Source organism: Rhododendron vialii, chromosome 12a, assembly GCF_030253575.1.
Source record: "Rhododendron vialii isolate Sample 1 chromosome 12a, ASM3025357v1".
Classification (NCBI taxonomy): domain Eukaryota; kingdom Viridiplantae; phylum Streptophyta; class Magnoliopsida; order Ericales; family Ericaceae; genus Rhododendron; species Rhododendron vialii.
In genome coordinates, this window is record NC_080568.1 from 6,457,579 (window position 1) to 6,482,511 (window position 24,933).

At 36.5% G+C, this 24,933-nt stretch overlaps 4 protein-coding genes across 4 annotated transcripts in view; all 4 read left to right on the forward strand.

Moving 5' to 3' along the window:
• Positions 1 to 1,723: 1,723 nt before the first annotated feature.
• Positions 1,724 to 4,977, forward strand: LOC131310305 (ankyrin repeat-containing protein At5g02620-like). The gene is made up of 2 exons (XM_058337254.1): positions 1,724 to 2,431; positions 4,126 to 4,977. Exons 1-2 carry the CDS (start codon positions 1,859 to 1,861, stop codon positions 4,828 to 4,830), a joined length of 1,278 nt encoding a protein of 425 aa, XP_058193237.1. The 5' UTR covers positions 1,724 to 1,858; the 3' UTR covers positions 4,831 to 4,977.
• Positions 4,978 to 6,918: 1,941 nt separating this feature from the next.
• LOC131310304 (ankyrin repeat-containing protein At5g02620-like) lies at positions 6,919 to 9,575 on the forward strand. Its single transcript, XM_058337252.1, has 2 exons — positions 6,919 to 7,535; positions 8,852 to 9,575. The coding sequence occupies exons 1-2, from the start codon at positions 6,969 to 6,971 to the stop codon at positions 9,563 to 9,565; spliced, it is 1,281 nt and encodes a 426-aa protein (XP_058193235.1). The 5' UTR covers positions 6,919 to 6,968; the 3' UTR covers positions 9,566 to 9,575.
• A 1,963-nt stretch (positions 9,576 to 11,538) lies between these two features.
• Positions 11,539 to 24,230, forward strand: LOC131310307 (ankyrin repeat-containing protein At2g01680-like). The gene is made up of 2 exons (XM_058337257.1): positions 11,539 to 11,985; positions 23,305 to 24,230. Exons 1-2 carry the CDS (start codon positions 11,698 to 11,700, stop codon positions 24,064 to 24,066), a joined length of 1,050 nt encoding a protein of 349 aa, XP_058193240.1. The 5' UTR covers positions 11,539 to 11,697; the 3' UTR covers positions 24,067 to 24,230.
• LOC131310308 (ankyrin repeat-containing protein At2g01680-like) overlaps positions 22,995 to 24,933 on the forward strand; it is a 79,939-nt gene continuing 78,000 nt past the window's right edge. Inside the window, exon 1 of the mRNA XM_058337259.1 lies at positions 22,995 to 23,013. The gene's annotated coding sequence lies outside the window, so the exon portion shown is untranslated. The remainder of the gene's footprint in view (positions 23,014 to 24,933) is intronic.

A 24,933-nucleotide genomic window follows, 5' to 3' on the forward strand; every position in this document is an offset into this window, starting at 1 on the left:
TTTATTCCAATTATTTTAAATTTTTTTGTTTCTTTACTTGGTATAATATCAATAAAATAGACAAATTTCTCTTCAGATCACAAAATACCAATAGATAAGGTTATTTTTGCGAAATCTGTACTCTATATAATTGCAAGAAAACTAACAGATGTAGTTATCTGTCCAATCTATATTGTTTATTGTACTCAAAATATCAACAAATAATATTGTATCTGCGAAATTTGAACTCAGTTCACTGCAATAAAATGATAGATATAGTTATTTCTCAAAATTTATACTGTTTATTATTTCAAAAATACAAACAGATATAGTTATATGTGCCAATTTATTCCTTTTTCTCTCCAGAATAATGCAACATGTAATGTTATAATGCTAGTCTAATTTTTGTATTTTTTCAAAAAACACACACAAATAACATTATATCTAAAAAAATGTCGATGACTTCAAAAAAAAAAAAATATCACTATTATTCTATTTAAAAAGATATAGATGAAGTTATATATACACATTTAAAAAAAATCATCTTCAAAAGAAGAAATAAACTAGTAAATGGAGGTTCTATCTTTGTCTCATGGACATGTTTGGGGACCACAAGTCTATTTGAATCTAGTTGCATGGGGTGCGCACAACTAGAATACTAATAAGGCCCGTTGCACTAGCTAAATAAACACTTATTTTTTGAATTAAAAGTGATGTATTGTGCGAGAATAACTTGTCTCGTAAAAAAAAAGTACTTAAAAAATAAAAATCTTAGTGGAATGGGGCCGGACAAATAATGTTAATTGTCCTAACAAAAAAAAAAAGACATATAACTTCATATATGTTATATGAATAAATTTTTTTTGGTATAATATCAATAAAATCAACAAATTTCTCTTCAAATCACAAAATACCAACAGATCGATAAGGTTATTTTTGCGAAATCTGTACTCTATAATTGCAAGAAAACTAACAGATGTAGTTATTTGTCCAATCTATATTGTTTGTTATACCCAAAATATCAACAAATAATGTTGTATCTGCTAAATTTTTACTCAGTTCATTGCAATAAAATGATAGATATAGTTATTTGTTCAAATCTATACTATTTATTATTTCAAAAATACAAACAGATATAGTTATATGTGCCAATTTATTCCTTTTTCTCTCCAGAATAACGCAACATGTAACATTATTATGCTATTCTAATCTTTGTATTTTTTTTAAAAAAAACACACAAATAACATTATATCTAAAAAAATGTTGATGACTTAAAAAAACAATAAAATTTCACTACTATTCTATTTAAAAAGCTATAGATGAAGTTATATATACACATTTATTTAATTTTCATAAAAAAATCGTCTTTAGAAGAAGAAATAAACTAGTAAATGGAGGTTCAATCTTTGTCTCATGGATACGTTTAACAACCACAAGTCTATTCGAATCTAGTTGCATTAGGTGCGAACAACTAGAATACTAAGGCCTGTTGCACTAACTAACTAAACACTTATTTTTTTAAATTAAAAGTGATGTGTTGTGCAAGAATGACTTGTTTCGTGATGAAAAAATACTTAAAAAATAAGAACCTTAGCGGAATAGGGCCTAACAAATATTGTTAATTGTCTTAATTTATTGTTGTCGTCCATAAAAAAATGGACAAGTGCCAAAATTCAATAGTGAGTGTAAAGACTAGTTTGGGAGGTGAATTTAGAAGCCCTACTTTCTTGTGATGACTGGAGACCAGAAAGAGAGCGAGAAAGAAAAATTGTGGTCACCCCAATATATTTATATACTATATTATATATATAGGCGGGTGGAGAGAGAGAGAGAGAGAGAGAGAGAGAGAGAGAGAGAGAGAGAGAGAGAGAGAGAGAGAATGAGAATGGGGGAGAGGATCAATGAAGCAGAGATCACAAACGTAACTTCATTGCACGAAATCAATGAATTCAATCTTGATAGAGCTGTGGAGAGATTTCTCAACTGGACTCCTCTACATGTGGCTGCATCACGTGGGCAACAAGAGCTTTTCAAAGAACTATTGAGTAGTAGCCCAGAGCTTGCCGATGCTCTAGATTCGCATCAACGTTCGGCCCTTCACTTGGCATCGGCTAATGGACACAATGAGATTGTGAAAGCATTAACAGCGGTGAAACCAGAAATGTGCCTAGCTCGTGATCGAGACGGCGCAAACCCTCTTCATGTTGCAGCTATGAGAGGAAAGGTTGAGGTCTTGGATGAGTTGTTTGAAGTCAACCCCCATGCAGGTCGAGCTTATAGGGTGGACAGAGGAGAAAGAGAGACTATCTTACACTTGTGCGTCAAATATAACCAGCTACAGTTTCTTTCGATGTTGTTGAAGAAATACTTTAAAGGTGAGGAGTTTGTCAATGACACAGATAGCGGGGGCAACACTATACTACATCTTGCTGTTGCGGATCGAAGATACGAGGTACGTTTGGGTCACAATCAAGGCTTTAGTAAGGTCTCAATACTTTTGAAGTATTCCCTCCGTCCCAATTTACTTGTTCCAGTTCTATTCTAATTGGATAAAAAAATTAGTTATATTTTTAAATTGGTAATGAATTTAATATGCAATATAGATCTTGTTTGATAGATCTCGATTTGTTCTATAATACAATATTTTCAAAATCACCTAAAACATTATAAATTATAAGATATAATTAATTGAAAAGTGACACGAACTCTCAAAAGTGACAATTAAATTGGGACGGAGGTAGTATAACAATTCAATATCAATTATGGTACTTCTTAAGTAGCTTATTTTGCCTTAATAGCGTGTTTATTCTCACTTTTTGAACCTAGAAACATTCATAGTTGGATTCCTCTCAACTTCTCGGACGAGGATAAGAAAAAATAAAAAAGCATGATTATAATTTTGAAACTACTAAGAAAAGACAGAAAGTAGCCATAACACAATATCATTAGCGTTTTAGAGTACCACTATTGGTACCGACCATTTTTATCCCGAAATCGTACCGATTGGCTCGCCGGACCCACTCCGGCCACCGGACGGTCTATCCGAGCCGTCCAAAAATTCTAAAAAAAAAATCCGAGGGGGTCCTCGCGAGAATCAATGGCACCCGACGAGTGTAAGGTGCTCGATCTAAACATCCCATTTTCGTATATATATGTATGCATATATATATATATATATATATATATATATATATATAGTGTAAGTTGCTCGATCTAATCGCCCCATTTTCATATATATGAAAATGGGGCGTTTAGATCGAGCACCGTACACTCGTCGGATGCCATTGATTCTCGCACGGATCCTCTCTTTTTTTTTTATAGAATTTTTGGACGGCTCGGATCGGCCGTCTGGTGGCCGGAGTGGGCCCGGTGAGCCGATCGGTATGATTTCGGGATAAAATCGGTCAGTACCAATATCATTAGCGTTTTACATTACCTTATTCAATTTTGTAAATTACATTTTATTGACAAGAAGTACGTCCTAGTGTGTGGTTTAGTTACTGAAAAAGTATATTAGATACACGTACTTATTGATGTATTTGGCCAAAATTATCAAAGTATTTAGTGTATAATATATATTAATATCAATAGCATAATCTCTCGAATGAAAAATTTCAGTTTGTTCGCCCCCCGTTAATCGTAATCCGGGCTCCCCCACTGATTTTAATCTCTCTCAAAAACACATTTGAACGTACTTTTTCATTCTAAGAGCATCAACAGTGGAATAATCAAAATCAAAGTGCTGCTAAGGATAATAATGTTTGCTCAAAAAAGTGCTCATAATGAAATAACCAAATTTAACAACCTCTTAACTCATCAAATTTTGGCTTTTGAATAATCAAAACTAGGAGCCTTTTGCCAATAATCAATTTTTTTTTCTCTCAATCAAGTACATCATCATTATATAAAAATCTTCTCTCTCTCAACAATGTTTTCAAAAAATAATTTTTAAAAACTATATTTTTCAAAAACTTTTTTTTTTTTAACAAAAAACTGTTTTTTGTTAGGCTGTTAGCTTCACACATACTTAGATGAATATGTATGAGTCCATATCGATCTTATTTGTGAATGATGCCAAAACTGCTATATGAAAAAATAAAATAGACTATATATGAACTCTCTCACATGATCTAATGGATGTTTCAGATTATCGAGTATATTCTTAACCACACGGAGATAGATGTAAATGCAACAAATGCACGCAAGCAAACAGCGAGGGGCATTCTACTTCTTAGACAAAAAAATGGAACGAAACCAGAGGGAGTAGACAATGACATTCAAGCCTTGTTTCAAAACTCCATTGGCGAAAGCGCTGGTATCCTCGATCCTATGGAAATAGCACAGAGAAAAAATGGAATTTTAGTTGCTGCTGTACTGATGGCAACCCTACTCTTTCAAGCAGCGGTGGCTCCACCCGGCGGTGTTTGGCAGGAGGATAAAGATGGTCCACATGGACACAAAAGTGGAGGAGCTGTGATGGCTTCTACTTACCCAAAGTTGTTCGGGTCTTTCCTCTTTTGTAACATGTTGGGGTTTTTCACATCTGTAATCACAGTCTTTTTGATCGCGACTGACTCGCTCTTCAAGACAAAGACATTCGAGGAGATTACGTATATTGCTACCGGCACAACAATGTCGTCCATTGGAGCAACGTATTGGATTTCTCATGCCATATTCTCACCCGAAAGGACTCCCCCTCGCGTTACTGTAATAAAGGTACTAGTTTTTTGGTGCTTCATTTCAGCGGCTTACCTCCTATTCCGCGGGATAGCAAGATGTGTGCGCGACAAAAAGAGAAGAAATTACAGGGCCGTGGAGATGGTTAACAGATGGCATACTAATCAAGTTTAATTCAGTAAACGGGGCTACTAGTGTTTGATTTTTCTGTCCGTATTGTTTGAATTTTCATGAGCAATTCAATAATCATGCATGTTTAACTTAAAAATATTGTTGTTTTTAAATCCAAGGTTTGCAAGTAACGGAATATTGTATATGGAATGCCCGGCCTCCTATTGATTTGGCATTTTCTTTATCTTTTTTTTTTTTTAACACCGAAAAAGAGTTATAGTGCTCTTAAATTAAGTGCATGATATATTAAACAGAGGTTGGGAAAGAGGCATCAACGATCCAAAGAGAACATCCCAACTATGTAGCACCACGTGTCGCCTAGACACCGAAACAAATTAAAGGAGTCGATAAGAGTTCAAACTCACGCTAAAACATAGTACTGATTTCCCGTCCCATCCTATATTAGAGCTAGATTACTCCCCCGCATTAATCCACTTTAGGAAGAAATGATCCATTAGTTGAGTCCTTCGACCAAATTAAAGGCCATGCCCAAGACTCGGAAAATTTCATGTGGGCACCTTACCTTTCACCAAAATTACAAATAAATACCTGACCTTTGGTAAATGTCATATAAACACGTGAACTCTTAATTAAAAACTCATCAATTTAATACCTACCGTCACCCTCTGTTGAAAACAAAACGGAATTGGTGATGTGGATTTACATGTGGGCGGTGTAGCTCGGGAAGGAAATTTTGTCTTAAGTTTTCCTTTCCTTTCCTTTAGGTTCCAAACAAAGGCTTGGTCTAGGCCAAATTATGGCAAAGGAAAACACAATTTTCAACCATGCCTGGGCATTTGTTTTGCTTTGGTGTTGCAAGTCAATCGGTGGAACTGTTTTCCGCATTCTCTGCCCAAACCGGCGGCATTGTCTGAAAGGGTGGCACATTGATCCGGTTATAAAGCAGCCACCAACTATGGTACAGATCTAAACCGAAAGAGTGTGAATTTAGGCCCTCAGGTGTTGTTTGGACTTTGTCGCGCGCTCTGATTGTAACTTTTCAACTTTTGATTGGAATTCTTCTTCTCCTAATACTAATTTTACTATGAGTCCCACACATACGATTTTGACTACAGACCCACTCCTATTTTGAATTGGATGCTTTTAACATATAGTATCTCGATATGTCAACATGCAATAAGTGTAGAGTAAATTATAAAGTTAGCAGCTGAATCGGTAATATCGGAAACATCACTGTCTAAATTTAGATCTGCCAATGAGTGTAAAGTAAACTACTAGTGTACTGCTATAAAATTAGCACAGATGGATCTATCATCAGGAAACAACCATAATGCGGGAATACCGATAATGGGTTTAAACTTTAAACTATATATACATACTAGTCTGGGTCGTGTTAAGGATGCTGATTTTGGCGCTCCACTTTTAACGTGAAGTTACTAGTGTGAGTTTGTTAAGGATGCTGATTTTGGTGTTTCACTTTTGCACGTTGACGCTCCACTTTTAACGTGAAGTTACTAGCTAATTTGAATAATTTTTTTGGACTTCGAAATAGGCCCCACAAAATCATCAATAGTCATGCCCATTTACACAAAGACTGAGAAAGGCACAAAACACTAGAATGGCGGCGTATTAATCGTGCGGTTGATGGAGCGGTTGCAGTCTTGCGGTTAGGGTAGCATTTTTGGAATAATAACAGCAGGTGGGCTGGATTCGTTCCATTCAGTACTCCTTACTTGTAAGCCACCCAAATCATAGATCCCAACAATGTGCTTGACCCGAAAAACAGAGTTACATTCCTCATTATGATCTTCAGAACTACTAGGCCAACAACCTCTATTAAACAAACCAACAGAAGCTAGAGAACAGAGCTACAAGAAACGAAACCTTTCCTTTTCTGAAATGAGTCAACTCATTGCTTTCCTCTCATCCCTCTCCGTTTGCTCTATAGCAACAATCGCGTTTTACCTAATCAATAAAGAAAGACTTGAATTATATAAGTCCACTATGGAAAGAAATATATTTAGCAGATTGCTCCAACTTGCCTATGTGCATATATATCTGTGTGTAGGTACCCGCTTCAAAACACAATTGTTAGAGAGAGAGAGAGAGAGAGAGAGAGAGAGAGAGAGAGAGAGAGAGAGAGAGAGAGAGAGAGAGAGAGAGAGAGAGAGAGAGAGAGAATGGGGGAGAGGCTCAATGAAGCCGAGATCAATGAAAACGTAACTTCATTGCACGAAGGCAATGAATTCAATCTTGAAGGAGCTATGATGAAATGTTTCAATTGGACTCCTCTACATGTGGCTGCATCACGTGGGCAACAAGAGCTTTTCCAAAAACTGTTGCACAGCAATCCAGAGCTTGCCAAAGCTTTAGATTCGCAACAACAATCCCTCCTTCACTTGGCATCGGCTAATGGACACATTGAGATCGTGAAAGCATTAATTCAAGTAAGACCAGAGATGTGCCTAGCTCGTGATCGAGACGGTACAAACCCTCTTCACATTGCAGCTATGAGAGGAAAGCTCGAGGTCTTGGATGAGTTGGTTAAAGCTAATCCCCATGCTGCTCGAGCTAGGGTGGACAGAGGAGAAAGAGAGACTATCTTACACCTATGCGTCAAATATAACCAGCTAAAGTTTCTATCGATATTGTTGGAGAAATACTTTAAAGGTAAGGAGTTTGTCAATACCAAAGATAATGCTGGCAATACCATACTACATCTTGCTGTTGTGGCTCGAAGATTCGAGGTACGTTAAGACCACCTTTAGTCTTCTATGTTTTTTTTGTTTTTTTGAGAGTTTTATCTATGTAGGGGCATGTGTTAGGGTGTGGGGAGTATATATATTTGGGGTTTTGCAAGCTATCTAGTTGTCTTCTGGGATTGTTGTATTTTGGGTTTGGTTCCCATTGGGTGATTGGGCTCGTCCCATTAGGTGTTTTTCGGGCTTTTTCCCTTGTGTGTATGGGTTTTTTTCCTTTTGGTGTTCCGTCCAATCTTTTATTAGACCTTCGATGTACCCTTTGTCGAGTTTTAATAAAATATTTTTGCTGATCAAAAAAAAAAAAAAGGCTTTAGTTTGGCGTCAATACTTTTGAAGTATGATAATTTGATACCAAATTCGGTACTACTTTCTTAAAAAGTTTCAATTGTTTTTGGTAACTGGATGTTTAAATCAGCTTATACACACCTCAACTAACTATAGGACCTTTAAATTAATGACTTATTTTGTATAATAGTGTGTTCCTTCTTCAGTACATTTCAGACCTATACATTTATAGTTGGATTCATCTCAACTTGCTCGACAAGTGGAATCAAAAAATAAAAATATAGATTTATTCAAAATCAACTCAGAAAAGGCAGGAAGTAGCCATAATAATTAAATTGTTTTTTGGTTAATTCTTACTTTTGGTTATTCTTTTGAAGTTGTTCCATAAAAAAATAAAATAAAATAGAACAAACAAAGATAATACTCCTAAACAAAAACTGACTAAAAACACAAAAGATAAAAAAAGAGAGCCCAAAGTCAAAAGTTATAAGCCAACCATAACTTGTAGTGAAACAGAAACGACCATAAATAGTGAATGACAAGTTGAGATCAATGTTAAATGGGCAGATTCTGACTAGTCAGGAGTTTGGGTGGTTCTTATTCATGGTGTCCAGGCCTTGGGCAGAGGTTTTCAAGTCTGTTCTTTTTCTTTTGTCCGTAGGTCCTGCAGAGTGGTCGCTCATCTGTTGGCGAGCAGAGGTATAGTTGGTATGGGGTCTAGTCTTTGGATTGATTTCCCACCATTGTGGTTATTTGATCCCTTATTTAGGTACAAATTCCATTCTTGATGTATTGATTTTCTTCGAAGTTATAATAACATCTATTATTGGTTGGGAAAAAAAAAAAAAGAGTTGAAATCAATGGATATATGTTATCGGTTGCCTGGGGCTAAAATACTTTCGACCTGAAAGCGCACTACAAGAAGGAAATATTTTCAGAGAATAATGGCCAGATAACTTAACATGTTTTACTTGGAAGATCTGTGATCTCTCCCATTTAATGGATATATGTTTCAGATTATCGAGTACGTTCTCAGTCACACGGAAATTGATGTAAATGCAATTAATGCATGCAATCAAACAGCGATGGACATTCTACTTCTTGGACAAAAAAAAGGTTCAAAACCAGAAGGGGTAGACAAAGACATTGAAGCCTTACTTCAAAACTACCATGCTAAAAGAGTTGATATCCTGATCGATCCTACGGAAATAACAGAGAAAAGGAATGGATTTATAGTTGCTGCTGTACTAATGGCAACCCTAGCCTTTCAGGCAGGAGTGGCTCCTCCGGGCGGTGTTTGGCAAGACGATTCAGATGGACACAAAAGTGGAGGAGCCGTGATGGCTTCTAATTACCCAAGGATGTACGAGGTCTTCCTCTATTGTAACTTAGTCGGCTTTTCGTCATCTCTAGGCACACTCGTTTTGGTCCTGACTGACTTGCCCTTCAAGAAAAGGAGATATTTGCTGTTGGCGGCTATCACTATTGGCACAACAATCACATCCATTGCAATAGCGTATGCGCTTTCTCTTGTCGTGGTCTCACCGGTACTGAAACCGGACAGGAGAATAATGCGTCTTGCTACTGTAGTTGAATGTATTCTTTCCCTTACATTAGCAGCTCTTATGGTATTGTTCTTGCTCAAGAAAAAGAGAAGAAATAGGGCCGCGGAGACGGTTAACAGACTTAGCCTTACTAATCAAGCTTCAGTAAACGAGGCTAATGTTTGATTTTGCTGTTGTTATTGTGCCGATTCTCATTAGCAATTTAATAACCATTCTGGTGTTTGATTTAAAGTTGTTGTTTTTATTTATTATTTGTCTAAAATGCCGTCTATTGCAAGTTAATAGTAATAAAATTGGATTATGTGAGTAGTACTCCTCGACTTTCCCTCCTCATTGTATTGCAATGTATGGAAGTGCCCTCCTATTGATTAGGCATTTTCTTTACTTTTTTTTTTTTTTAACACCGAAAAAGAGTTTTACTAGTCTTAAATTAAATATATCGATAGTAAACAGAGAGGCTGGGAAAAAGGCATCAACGATGGAGAACATTCCAATAAAGTTGGCACCTTCTTGATCTCGAAGCTAATCACATGCCACCTAGACACAGTAACAAATTAAAGGAGTTGATAAGAGTTCAACTCACCGTAAAACTAGAAAGATTGAATGAGCCCTAGCCCTATGGCAGTAAAAGAACTGAGTTATTCGTGAACTGTTAGAGGCTCGACTCGGTAAATGCTCTTTCAAGTTTGATTGGTCTACTAAATAAATCGAACTTGAACCTCAATTTAGACTCATTTCATAAATGAGCCGAACATGAACCTAGCAGTATTCGGCTCGATCAATTAGGCCCGTGAACCTTGAATATATGTATATCATGAGATTTTTATGAGAATTTGATATATGTACATAATTTAAAATTAATATTGAACGGCTCAGATCATTTGTGCAGGATTCAGAATGGGCCCCGCGTGCTATCTGTGCATTGTATATGCGCTTTAGATTGGTGGCTATAGGAGGGTTGTAATAAAGCACTTTCGAGCATAATTCTTGAAAACAATTTTATGAGACGAAGAAAGTAATTTTGTTAAAAAAAAAAATCCTTTTACAGTCATTGGGAATTTGGGACTAGTGTCTTGATTTCGAACATGAGCTGAACAAAAGTGCAGAAGCAGGAGGGAGGAGCCAAAACAGAATATCTCAAAGTATCTTTATGTTCACAGCTGCAGCTTATGCACTAGAGAATGAATAAACGCAGTCTTTTATATGGGGATTGTATTGCCCAGAAATTCAATTGAGATGGACCTTTCGTCAAACATTTTGTGTGCGAAAATTGTGGCGAAGATAGTGGACGACAGTGCTGGGACTGTGTCAGGAAGGGAAATCAAATATATGTGTTATCAAACGACACAAAATTTCTCCCACAATATTATCCCACATCAATCTTCCCATACACCCCAAATAGCGAATTCGTCATGCGAATACTCCCAGCTCTTCTTGCACCCTAAAAGGCTTCAAACAATCAGAGAACCAAAACCATCCCTTTACTCTAATGCCTTTTGTGCCCTTGAAGTTTTTGGTTGCATCGCATGTGAAACCTTCTCCGATTCTTTGTCTGGATCCACCCCTCGGATTGGACTCTTCCGGCCATCAGAATTGTGTTCTTGTCCTGGTTGAGGACTGCATCACTCAAAGTAGACGATGCCTCACCAAAATCGCGAAAAGAACCCGCCTCCCTTTTGTTCTGAAACACAACCTCTTTTCCTTTAACAGGTCCCTCAATTGTCGCACTCTCATCCAAGGGAGAGCAAGGAATAATAGCAACACAGGTCCAAAACCTCTATGAAAGACAAGCCAGCTCTACTTCACGATTACAAAAGTCATTTATTTGTGCCTTCAATTACTTTACCACTTCCAAATTCCGTGTTCACTTTTGCGTAGCAAAAAGAAAGACTCTACCTCGAAAGAAAAAAGAGAGAGGGCTTGGAATATTTTAGTCCCTAATGGAAGGAGATTTCTCAGATTGCACCTACTTGCCTATGTGCATATATTTATGTGTAGTTAGTTACTCGCTGTGAAACACAAGCGTTCAATTGAGAGAGAGAGAGAGAGAGAGAGAGAGAGAGAGAGAGAGAATGACGGAGATCCTTATCAATGAAATTAATCAACAAGAGATTTTTCAACTGTTGAATAGCGAGAGAGAGATCAATGAAGTACAACGAGAGTTTTTAAAAGAACGGTTCCATACCAATCCAAAGCTTGCCGAGACTCTAGATTCGGAACAACAATCCCCCCTTCACTTGGCATCGGCTAATGGACACACTGAGATTGTCAGAATATTAATTGCGGTGAGACCAGAGATGTGTCTAGCTCGTAATCGAGACGGTGCAAACCCTCTTCATGTTGCAGCAATGAGAGGAAAGGTCGAGGTCTTGGATCAGTTGCTTCAAGCTAACCCCCATGCAGCTCGAGCTAGGGTTTTCAATGGTGGAAGTAAGACTATCTTACACCTATGCATCGGATATAATCAGCCACATTGTCTACGGATATTGTTGGAGAAATACTTTAAAGATGAGGAGTTTGTCAATGCCAAAGATAATATGGACAACACTATACTACACCTTGCTGTTGCGGATCGAAGTTACGAGGTACGCTAGACCACAATCATGGTTTTAGTTTGGCATCAATACTTTTGAAGTATGATAATTCGAGGCCAAATTTTGTACTTCTTACTTGAATAGTTTCATTTGTTTTTGATAACCGAATGTTCGGACCATCTTGTGCACACCTCAACTAACTCCGGGACCTCAAAATTAATGACTTATTTTGTGTAATAGCGTGTTCCTTCTTCACTTTTCAGACTTATAAACATTCATAGTTGGATTCATCCCAACTTGCTCAAGAAAGGAATCGGAAAAAATAAGAAAGAAAGATTTATTTAAAATCAACACAGAAAAGTAGCCAGAGTAACTAAATTGTTGTTTGGTTAATTCTTACTATTGGTTATATAGAAACTCAAGAACAGAGATTCATGATCAAGATGTAGAGAGAGAGAAGAGAAGAGAGAGAAGTAATCTTTCATTTCATTTCTCAATCTGTCAAACTGAATTCGTCAATCTGTTTCAAAGGGAGAAACCCCTCTATATACCGAGATTAGTTATCAGTTAATCTCTTGTTACAAAACCGAAATCCAAAACCACTAATTACTTACTAACTAACTAACTTTTCTAACTGAAAAGACTAATATGCCCCTGACTTTAATGTCCTTTCTTTACAGCCCCCTGCAAACCCATGGGGGTAGGAAACACCCTGAGTTTGGCCTTTAGAAAAAGAAACCTATCTATGGCCAAAGAGACCCAATATGATTGTCTACAATTTGATCAAGAGACCCAATATGATTGACCTGAACTTGTTTGTTGAGCACTTTCTCCCGTATGAAGTGATAATCCATTTCAAACATGCTTTGTGCGAGCATGAAAAATAGGATTAGATGCTAGGGCAATAGCAGAAATGTTGTCACACCATATTATGTGAGGCACAGAAACTGAAACATGCAAGTCCACAAGAAGCTGTTGAATCCAAGAAACTTCAGTAGCTGTCTGAGCTAGAGCTCTATACTCAGCCTCAGTTGATGAACGAGCAACCGTATGTTGCTTCTTGGCACTCCAAGCTACAAGATTAGAACCAAGATACAAGCAATACCCATATGTAGATCTTCTGTCTAGATAATCTCCTGCCTAGTCTGCATCTCTAAAGGCAGTGAGTTGCAAAGAGCTTGGAACAAAGTTGTAAGCCTTCATGAATACAACCTTTGATGTATCTTAGGATACGTTTTACAGCCACAAAATGACTATATTTAGAACTGTGCATGTGTTGACAAGCAACATTTACAGCAAAAGATATTTCAGGTTTAGTGAGAGTCAAATATTGAAGAGATCCTACAACAGTTCTATACCAATGTATATCAGCAAAGTCAGGATCAGGATCAAACACAGTAGACTTAGAAGAAGAAGAAGAAGGACTGGACTGACAGTCCTGCGTCCCTGCTTTGACTAGAAGATCTGTAGCATATTTTGTTTGAGACAAAATAATGCATAAACCATGACGAAGCACTTCAATTCCCAAGAAGTAGCCGAGAGTACCAAGATCCTTCATAACAAACTTTGTACTAAGAGACTTAATTAAGCCTGCAATATAGCTTGTGTCACTACCTGTTAACAGAATGTCATCCACATACACTAAGACTAAAGTAATTCCTGTAGGAGATTTCTTGGTGAAAAGAGATGCATCATCTTGACTCTGTATGAAACCTTGTTGAAGCAAGAATCCAGAAAACATAGAGAACCAAGCTCTAGGTGCTTGTTTTAGTCCATACAATGCTTTGTGAAGTTTGCACACAAAAGTGGGATGATTAGGATCCTTAAACCCAAGAGGTTGCTTCATAAAGACCTCTTCATCAAGAACACCATGAAGAAAAGCATTTGTAACTTCTAATTGTTGAATGGACCAACCGTAATGAGCAGCTAAGCTTAACACAATTCTCACTATAGGTTTTTTGATAACAGGAGTAAATGTTTCTGTAAGGAAAATTCTAAAATCAGCCCAATGGGCTGACAATAATGAGTGTGTGAATGTGTATTAAAGGGTGTATAAAGTACACAGAAATACGTCTTTTTCTTATCTCTTAGTGTGTTTATTGTCAGCCCACTGGGCTGATAATAGCAAGACCGTTTCTGTAAAATCTACTCCTTCAGTTTGTTGGTTCCCATCAGCCACTAAACAAGCTTTGTACCGAGCTACACTACCATCAGAATTATGTTTTATCTTATAAATCCACTGACAACTGATAACATTAGCATCAGAAAGAGGATGAACCAGAATCCAGGTTCCTTGTTGAACTAGGGCTTGATATTCAGTATTCATGGCTTGTTGCCATTCAAATGAATGATTGGCTTCAGAAAAATGTGTAGGTTCTCTATCCGGCATAGTGTCAGTAGTACCAACTACAGTTAAACCAAAGATTTTCTTAGGCTTGACAGTACCATTTTGAGATCTCTTGGTCATAGAATGAGAAATAGGAACTAAAGGCATGGAAGGAGGAAGAGAAGGATTAGTAGAAGAAGATAAAACAGGATCACACCACTCACTATGAAGATTATAAGTTGGAATGAAGTTTGTTGGAGAAAAATTGGGAGACTCAGATGGAATAGACTGATTGAGCTCAAAAGAAGACATGGCTGTCTCAATTGGGAGAGGGACAGGAACAGTAATTAGAATAGAAGAAGAAGTAATGACAAAAGACAGATGTGGGATAAAGACTGTGGTAATAGGGAAATTAGAGGATGATATGTCAAAGGATAGAGAAGCAGAAACCGGTATGGTGATGTCTTCAAATGTAGTTAAAGGAATTTGAAAATGAGATGGAAAAGTTGGAGAAAAAACAAATGACTAAATTAACTGAGGATAAGGAAATTCTGTCTCAATGAATTTCACATGCTGAGAGACATATACCTTGGTGGTACTAGGGTCATAACATCTATAGCCTTTGGTGTTAGGACAATATCCCAAAAAAACACAAGGTTTAGATTTGGGACTCAATTTGTGTGATGCATATGGCTTTAACCAGGGAAAACAAGAACAACCAAAGGGTTTGAGAAGAGTGTAATTAGGGGAGGAATGAAACAAGAGAGTATATGGAATCTGAAAGTTAATACCAGTATGAGGCATTCTATTAGTTAGATAGACAGCTGTAGTTAAGGCTTCAAGCCAAAAAGAGATAAGCAGATTAGCTTGTAATAAGAGAGTGATAGTGGTCTCTAGAAGATGTTTATGTTTTCTTTTTGCTCTGCCATTTTGTTCAGGTGTGTGAGGACAGGAAGTTAGATGAACAATACCATTAAGCAGGAACAAATATAAAAGAAGATTATTAACAAACTCACCCCCATTATCACTTCTAATATTCTGAATTGAAGTGTGAAATTGAGTAGAAACATAGGCTTTAAATTGAGTAACCACTTGTTTAACATCAGACTTGTAATGACGAGGGAACAGCTAAGTAAATTGTGTGAAATGATCTACAATCAGAAGATAATACCTAATGCCTTTATGCGAAGGAATGGGAGAGGGACCCCACACATCCATATGCACCAGTTGAAAAGGTGCAGTAGTTTTATTCTTAGAAATATGAAATGAAAGTTTATGGCTCTTGGCCATATTACAGCATTGACACTGAAGCAAATGACGTTTAGTAATAGGCAGGGCATGTTGTTTTATTAAAGAAAGAAACAAAGGAAGGCTGGGATGACCAAGCCGCTGATGCCAAGGCATAGCAGAAGAGGATGATGGGCTTACGAGAGCAGTGGTAAAAGTGACTGCAGCTGAAAACTCAGAAGAGTTCAGAATGGGGTACAAGCCCTGATGACATGGACCCTTGTACAAGATCTTGTGAGAAACTTGTCCTGAATAACAAGACCAGAGGAATCAAAAATGAGAAGACAATTGTTATCCTTGGCAAATTGATAGACATAAATCAGGTTATGAGTAATGTGAGGTGTATGTAAAATACTAGATAAAAGAAAAGAACCAGAAGGTGTTGGTAACAGACCTTTGCCAGTATGAGAAACCTGCAGATTTGTTTCATTGCCAACCAGAACCCCATTACTGAAACCAGCTGGTTGAGGATTGGTCAAATTCTAAACATTATTAGTGATGTGATTTGTAGCTCCACTGTCAAAGAACCATGGAAGACTCTGAGGTGTAGTAACAATAGTCTGAACTGAGGAAGAAGCCATCTGAGGCAGATTTGGAGATAAATGAAATGCTGTGGAAGGATGGATGATGGTTTGGGAAGAGCCAGATGGTATACCAGATGAAGAAGTTATGTGCATAGCAGACAAGTTATCAGAAAATGCAGCCAACTGATTGGCTTGTGGAGTTCCAACAGTTTGAAAGGCAGGTATTGACAGTTGAGAAACAGATGGTCTTGAAGGAAAGGTCTGAGGTGGTTGAAACATAGGTATGCCTCCAGAGGTACCCATTGAGTAGAAGAATCTGGATTTCTCCAAGAGACTTAAGAGGAAAACTGAGAAGGAAAGCCCAGCTGTGGTGGTTTATAATAACAATAGTTGGTTGAATGATTACTTCTACCACAAATATCATAGGGCATTCTTGGTCCTCTGCTCTTTCCTCTAGAAAAACCTCTGAATGAGCCAAAAAGGTGTGTTCCAACAGGATGTGAGCCAATAAGAGATGTTCCAAACTGGTTGAAACCAAGCTGTTGAGAAACAAATTGTTGATTGAAACCAATCTAAGGAGGACCAAACTGTTGAACACCATACTGTGGTACCCCAAATTGAGGTAAACCAAACTGTGAATTTCCAAATTGTGGATAGACAACTGAAGAACCAAACGGAGTTGATACACCAAACAGATTGGTAGCCTGATTTGAAAAACCATAAGGATTTTGACCACTCTGATTGACATAACCAAGATTATAAAGATTCTGAAAGAGTGAATCATATTGGCCTGATGACATTGTCACAAGAGATGGCCCTGAAGTACTACTGGTAGCCAATTGTGTACCATGTGTGGCAAGCAAAACAGAAGAGGTTGACCTCACTATCTGACATAGAATCCTTACTTAATTGAGCATCCTCACTCTTCATCATGGTCACAAGTTCATTAAAGCTCACATTATGACCTTTAGTGCGAACAGCAGTTCGAAGACCATTAAAACCTTAGGCAGACCATGTAAAGCCCTAAAAACAAGTTCATCATCCTCCATAGGGCTACCAGCAGCAGTTAACTGTTGTGCTAATTCCTTGATCTTATCAATATATGCATCTATGGTTGAGATTTTGGACAAGTTATATAACTGATCTCGTAGTTCTTGAACATGTGTTTCAGTTAAGATATTGTATCTATTGGACAAAGATGTCCATATATGATGCACAGAACGTAACCCTAGAACATACGAGAGTGTGGTTTGAGAAATAGATACAGTGATACAGGATTGTAATTGAGAATCAATCAACTTCCAGAGAGAGTATTCAGGATTCAGACTAATTCACCTTGATCATTGTAGATCTGCGATGAAGGCATTGCAATTGAACTATCGAGATAGCCAAAAAATCCATTAGCTTCGAAAACACTTTCGACTTAAGCATGCTAGAGGAGATAGTTAGATCCATCAAGTTTGATGTTTACGAGTGAATGAAAATTCGAAATCAGAAACGCCAAGGAAGGAGGTAGGGTTACGACAGTTGTAGATGTTGCAACAGTCGCCGTCAGGGCAGAAGACATGGTTGTGCCGACCTAGACCGTCTGGATCGTGAGAAGCCTACGAGCAGTAGCTCTGATACCATATAGAAACTCAAGAACAAAGATTCATGATCAAGATGTAAAGAGAGAGAGAGAGAGAAGTAATCTTCCATTTCATTTCTCAATCTGTCAAGCTGAATTCGTCAATCTGTTTCAAAGGGAGAAACCCCTATATACACTGAGATTAGTTATCAGCTAATCTCTTGTTACAAAACCTATATCCAAAACCACTAATTACTTACTAACTAACAAACTTTTCTAATTGAAAAGACTAATATGCCCCTTACTTTAATGTCCTTCCTTTACAGGGTATTCTTCGAAGTTGTTTTATCAAAAAATATAAGTTGAATTTTGAAGTTCTAGTAGATATTCCTCTATTCGAACATTAATGTTTTGCATGCTTTGTATCTTAATCTCTCTCCCAAAAAAATTCAAGAATGTTAAAAACCAAATATGTGAAATAATGCAGAAAAACATATAGTTGGTTTGTGCTCTAACATTTTTCAACTATGTGATGTGAATGTACTATTTACACACACACACACGAACCCCCCAATGATCCGAGCAGTATTCATTAAACGGTTCGATGAAAAACATGACCAGAAAGTGCTTCATCTGAGAAGTTTTCATTGAACGGTTCGATAAAAACTACTCGGATAAAGCACTTCCCGCTCTTTTTTTGTTTTGTTTTTGTTGAACCCTTAAAATCATATTCTAAACGCATTGAACAGTTTGGATCAAACATATTGAACAGTTTGGATCATCAAAATTTGATCGAGAAAGGGGAGGTCCGCATTTTAGCAAAGTGATGCGTGTATGTCTTTCTCGGACAATTATTATTATTATTTTTTGATAAGGTCATGCAATATTTAAAACGCAACAAGTCAGGATACATATTTCAAAATTTTCCTATCTAACCTAGGCGGAATACAACCTGGCTGAGACCAAAAATTCTTATCGAGACAATTACCCATTTATTTGGCTTATTTTTTTGAAAAATTTAAATAATCATCCTCTTTAGCCTTGCAATGTAAGAATTCATCCTGCCCATTTTTTATACTTATGTTTTCATCCTTCCATTTTGTAAATTACCCTTATTACCCTTTACACTATTTTATAATACATACACACACACACACACACACACACACACATATATATATATATATATATATATATAGAGAGAGAGAGAGAGAGAGAGAGAGAGAGTTACTTTTACTGTTTCCTAATTTTGTGGGATTCGGATGAATATGGAAGCATATGTAATTATGTGAGATATAAGAGGGGAAGATTTTCAAAATTTCAAATATTCTAACAAATCCCATTGATTTCTCGCTCCATTTAGTGCGGATGTTATCTTAAGTTCAACCCGGTTTTAGTTTCATGGTAAATTATTTGTATCATTTACCATGAAACGGGTTTTTCTATTATGTCCATTTCATGCTAAATCATTTGCACCGTCACCATGAAATGCCTGTTCGAATCATGAAAAAAAATAATGTATCCATGGTGTTTTACGTCTAAGCAGATTTTACTTTTCTCCTCACTGCACTTATGATGGTTTTAATTTTCATGATAAATTATTTCCATTTCATGTTAAATCATTTGCACCGTCACCATGAAATGCTTATTCGAATCATGCAAAAAAAAAAATTGTATCCATGGTGTTTTACGTCTAAGCAGATTTTGCTTTTCCCCTCAGTACACTTATGATGGTTTTAATTTTCATGGTAAATTATTTGCATCATTTACCATGAAACGGATTTGTCTATTATCCCTATTTCAACTGACCATCAAGTTGCATCACTTGACAATGAATTATGGTTCGCAACCTTATTTAATGAAAAATGGGCTATTTTCCATCAAAATTGGCATTGGGGTATATAACATGATAAGTTGACCATATTTTTTGCATGTATTGATCATGCTAAATTGCTTATCTACAAAGGTCATATTTTAATTTCATGAAACATGGTTAAATTACCATCAAAATAGGTATTAACATGGTTAAATTACCATCATGATTCCAGTGTTTCATTACCATTCCTAATCTAGCTTGAAACTGATTTAACAAACACGACATACTCCTAAAATAATATCATTAAAATCATGAAATATAACCTAGACAATTGAGAATCAAATTAATTCGGGAAACATGACATATCTACATCATGACATGCTTCCCAACATGAACTCTTTCAAACTCAACCGTGGCAACAATGTACAAGTGGGTTAACCCGAAACATGAACTCTTTCAAACTCGAACACAATGAAACTTGGATCGACTCGTTTGCACCCCTTGAATAAGCAATCAGACACATACACAAACCCAAATAACCCAAAACCATAAAATATCCAAACCAAAAGAAACTAGAAAAAAAGAGAGGTTAAAACCCACCTTGGCTTGGTACTTGTGGCGCATGCCGGAGGCCTCAGGGACTTCTTTCTCCCCGCCACGGCCCTGCCGGCTGCCTCACAACAAACCACCAACCCCATCTCTCTCCTCTCAACCTTCCACTTCGGTCTGGATTTAGAGAAGCTATTTCCGGTGGAGGGTGGGATGGAGGATGGTGACATGGATGCAGTGTACAAAGACGGAGATGCAAGGGATGGTGACGGGGATGTGGAGGACATCGACGAGGATGCGCGGTGGGGATGGGGACGGATTTGTGGCGGTTATGGGCGACGAGGTGTTCGAACTCATGTCCATTTATGGATTCCAAAACCCATTTCAGAAATATTCAAATTTCTAATGGGGTTTCCATTTTGTGGGGATCAGATAAGGATGGGAAGAGTAATTCATGGGCCTAATTTATTGCTGGGATTTGAAATCTTATGATTTCATCCCAACTTTCGATTATATATTGGGAGGAGTAATTTATGGGCCTAATTTATTGCTGGGATTTGAAATCTTATGATTTCATCCCAACTTTCGTTATGTATATATGGGCATTTTTGGTATTAAAAAATAGTGGGGATGAAAACATAAGTGCCAAAATTGAGCAGGATGAAAACCTACGGAGAGTAGGTTTTGAGGATAATTTTTTAAGTCTCCCTATTTTTTTTGTCCTTATTAAAAAAATTGCATTTGTTAGTTTTTTGTCGATTTTTTGAGAATTATTGCTTTTTCATGATGACACAAATTTAAAATGTAAAAAATTATGATTAAAATCTAAAATTTTCTGAATAAAGACAGAAATAAACTAATAAGCCAATTTTTTCGTTTTTATTCAAAATCAATTGGGTTTTGATCGTATTTTTTTTACCTTTTAGAATCTTTTCGTCATGAAGAAGCAATAATCCTCAAAAAAATCGATAAAAAACTAACAAATGCTAATTTTTTTGAATAATGACCAAAAAAAAGAGAAGAAGAAGAAGCCATTTGGCTTGCTCTATTCTTTTCCATATAGTACCAAACAATAACCAATCTTCTGGTTTAAATGTCGTCCACAATAGCAGTGATCTCCCATGGGTAATCTAAAATGACCTACATTTTTTCACCAAAAACTCATTGAAAACACTCTTAAGTTGGGATCCCAAACGCACAAGACAAACAAATTGGGACAAAAGGAGTAAAATTTAAGTTCATACTAGCACTTTTAAAGTTTATACATTTAAAAGCTATAAAATTTTCATTATGTACATGTAAAGGTTTATACAGCCCCGTTTCGCTAAGATTCTTATTTTTGTAGTACTTATTTTCTGCTTTACGAGATAGTTCATCCTCTTACAATATATCACCTTTAATTTAAAAAATAAGTACTTATTTGAAAAATTCAAATAAATACTTATTTTTCTTAGCGGAACGGACCCTACATATTCAAAGTTAATGTGAAGTTCTTGTGACACACACATGAGTGTATACATCAGGTTTAGGTTTAGATCATTTATGAAACAATGATAAGATTGAGGCTAAGGTTTGGTTCGTTTAGTACTTGAACCGAATGAGCCTAAATTGAACTCCAACGAGCCTTTATCGAATTAAGCCTCGAATAAGGAATAGCTGCAGCCCTGCGCTTTTTTTTTTTTTTTTTTGTAGTAATTAGTTGTCTTGGATTTGTATATGCATATCATATATGTAACTCTCAGTCATCTTGTAATTCCATGGAAGTGCTTTTCTCTCTTATATATATATGTGGAGATTAAATTGTACACGGCGGAGCCGTGTACAAAGGCTGTGCGGCAAAGTCATAGATGACTGCCAGGTCACCACTTGGCTCATCTAGCCCGTTTAATTTCTCTCTCTCTCTCATCACATTCTCACATTCAATTAGTTTAATTCTTTTAGACTATTTATATATATGTATATATTAAAAATATGATTAAAAATTTAATTGTTTCAATTTTCATTCTTATTAAACCGGTGCAAACATCGTAATTTTATTTTGTCTCTAGAGCTCTCATATTTAAATATTTGTTCTTTATTTGGAAACCTATAGAGCAGAAATTTGATTATAAGAGTTTTATAGACAATTTTTAATTATGACCCTTTAGAATAATATGATCAGAATAAAAAGATCTTTGCACCGGCTCAAACTGATTGAAAATTAGAGCACTTAAGTTTTTAACCATATTTTTTTAATATATAAACGGTCTAAAAAAATTAAGTGCATCAAATTTCAATCTGCTTGAACCAATGGGAAGATCTTATTATTTTGATCATTTTATTCTAAATGTCATAATTAAATTTTGTCTTTATAGCTCTCATAATTAAGTATTTACTCTTTATTTGGTATCCTATGAAGCAGAAATTTGATTATGAGAGTTCTAAAGACAAAATTTAATTATGACATTTAGAATAAAATGATCAAAATAATAAGATCTTCGCACTGGTTCAAGCAGATTGAAATTTGATCCACTTAATTTTTTTAGACCGTTTATATATTAAAAAAATATGGTTAAAAACTTAAGTGCTCCAATTTTCAATCAGTTTGAGCCGGTGCAAAGATCTTTTTATTTTGATCATATTATTCTAAAGGGTCATAATTAAATTTTTTCTATAAAACTCTTATAATCAAATGTTTGCTCTATAGGGTTTCAAATAAAGAACAAATACTTAAATATGAGGGCTCTAGAGACAAAATAAAATTGCGATGTTTGCACCGGTTTAATAAGAATGAAAATTGAAACAATTAAATTTTTAATCATATTTTTAATATGTACATATATATAAATAGTCTAAAAGAATTTAACTAATTGAGTGTGAGAATGTGATGAGAGAGAGAGAGAGAAATTAAACGGGTTGCACTTATGAATGTCGATTGACACACATTAACACTCTATGAATCATGTCAAAATGAGTTTCCAAAAAACCAGATTTGAAACTTACGTTTTCGAAAAGACCGCGTCACCCCGAGGTCCACTTGGTAAAAACTTATTTTAGGTTGCCTGGGGCTAAAATGCTTTTGGCTTGACAGCTAAAACCAAACCAAACCAAACTAAACCGAGCCTTAAGTCCCAATCATCGACTACATAAATCTTTTTCCTCCATTGAGCTCTGTCAAGAGCCATTTGTTCACACAAACCTAGTATACTCATATCATTGCGTACCACAACATCTAATATTTTCAGAGAACAATGGCCTAATAACTTAAAATGTGAATTTACTTTGAAGATTTGTGATCTCTCACATTTAATATATGTTCCAGATGGTCGCGCATGTTCTCTTCAGCACGAAAATTGATGTAAATGCAATTAATGCAAAGAAACAAACAGCGATGGACATTCTATTTGAAAAAGAAAAGGGAACGCAACCAGAAGGGTCAGGCGGAATTCTTCTAGAGTTACTTAAAATCTGCGATGCTAAAACAGCACGCCAGGCTCATGATATCCTCGATCCTACGGAAATAGCACAGAAAAGGAATGGTATTTTAGTTGCTGCTGCACTAATGGCAACCTTAGGCTTTCAAGCAGGGATGGCCCCTCCGGGCGGTGTTTGGCAAGAAGATAAAGATGGACACCAAAGTGGAAAAGCCGTGATGGCTTCTAATTACCCAATTCTGTACTCCTTCTTCCTCTGTTTTAACATTCTCGGCTTTATCTCATCTCTAGCGACACTCGTTTTGATGATCACTAACATGCCATTCAAGGCAGGAAGATATACGCGGTGGACGTTTATCTCTATGAGCACAACAATCACATCCATCGCAATAGCGTATTCGATTTCTCTTGTGGTGGTCTCGCCGCCACTGAGACGGGGGCCGATGATAAAGACTGCCCTTGCGCCAGCAGCTTCTGTCATACTCCTGTTGTTATTGATAGCAATAATTGCGGCCAACATAAAGAGAGTATACAGGGCCGTGGAGAGGGCCGTGAAAAGTGTTGAATGGGCTAAGTTCTATTCCTGGGTCCGGGCGTCGGCTAAGTCGGCCGTGCAGAATTGCAGACGTCGGGCCGCTAATCGAGTTTAGGTAAACGAGGCTAATGTTGATTTTTATGTTCTTATATATAATGTGTGGATTCTCATTAGGAATTTAGTAATCATTGCGGTGTTTAATTTAAAATTGTTGTCTTTATTAAATGTAAGGTTTGCATGTTATTATTGTAATAAAATTGGATTGTTATTTGTGTGTAACACTCCTCGTCCTTCCCCTCATCATTCTATTGAAATGTATTGAATGCTTTCTTATAGATCTGGCAATTTCTTTACCTCTTTTTGAGCACAGAAAAAGAGTTCTATTAATCATAAATCTTAAACTAAGTATAAAGTATATCGATAGTAAACAGGGAGGTCGGGAAAAAGATTTCGAGGATCAAAAGAGAACATTCCAATTAAGTTAGCACTCTCTTTCGAAGCTAATGGCAACCCTAGCCTTTATGTTGGAAAGCAGGAGCGACACAAATTGTATTGTCACAAAGATGTCACTATATTGGTGTTGCTAAAAATCTGTTGTGACAACTTTTACAATGTTGTCACAAATACCTCTCAGTTTTAATGACAAAGCCACGTTTCATCATTGAAAAGTAATCTTTTTGTGACAACTTTTATTATAACTAATGGATAAAAATATAAAATACGTGTCACTAAATATACAAGTCGTCACAAAAGCTTGCATCCGAGAATAATGAATATGACTTTCTGTGACAAAATTTTGCTTATCACAAATCCCTCATAAAACTCCCGACAACTTTTGTTGCGTCACTAACAACTATGAAATAATAAAGAATGGGAATACCTCTTCCAGGATTCGAACGTAAGACCAGACGCATACCAGTCCAACACCTAACCATTAACAAAATCAAAGATTAATTATTTCTTCACTTAAGTGGGGGCCATT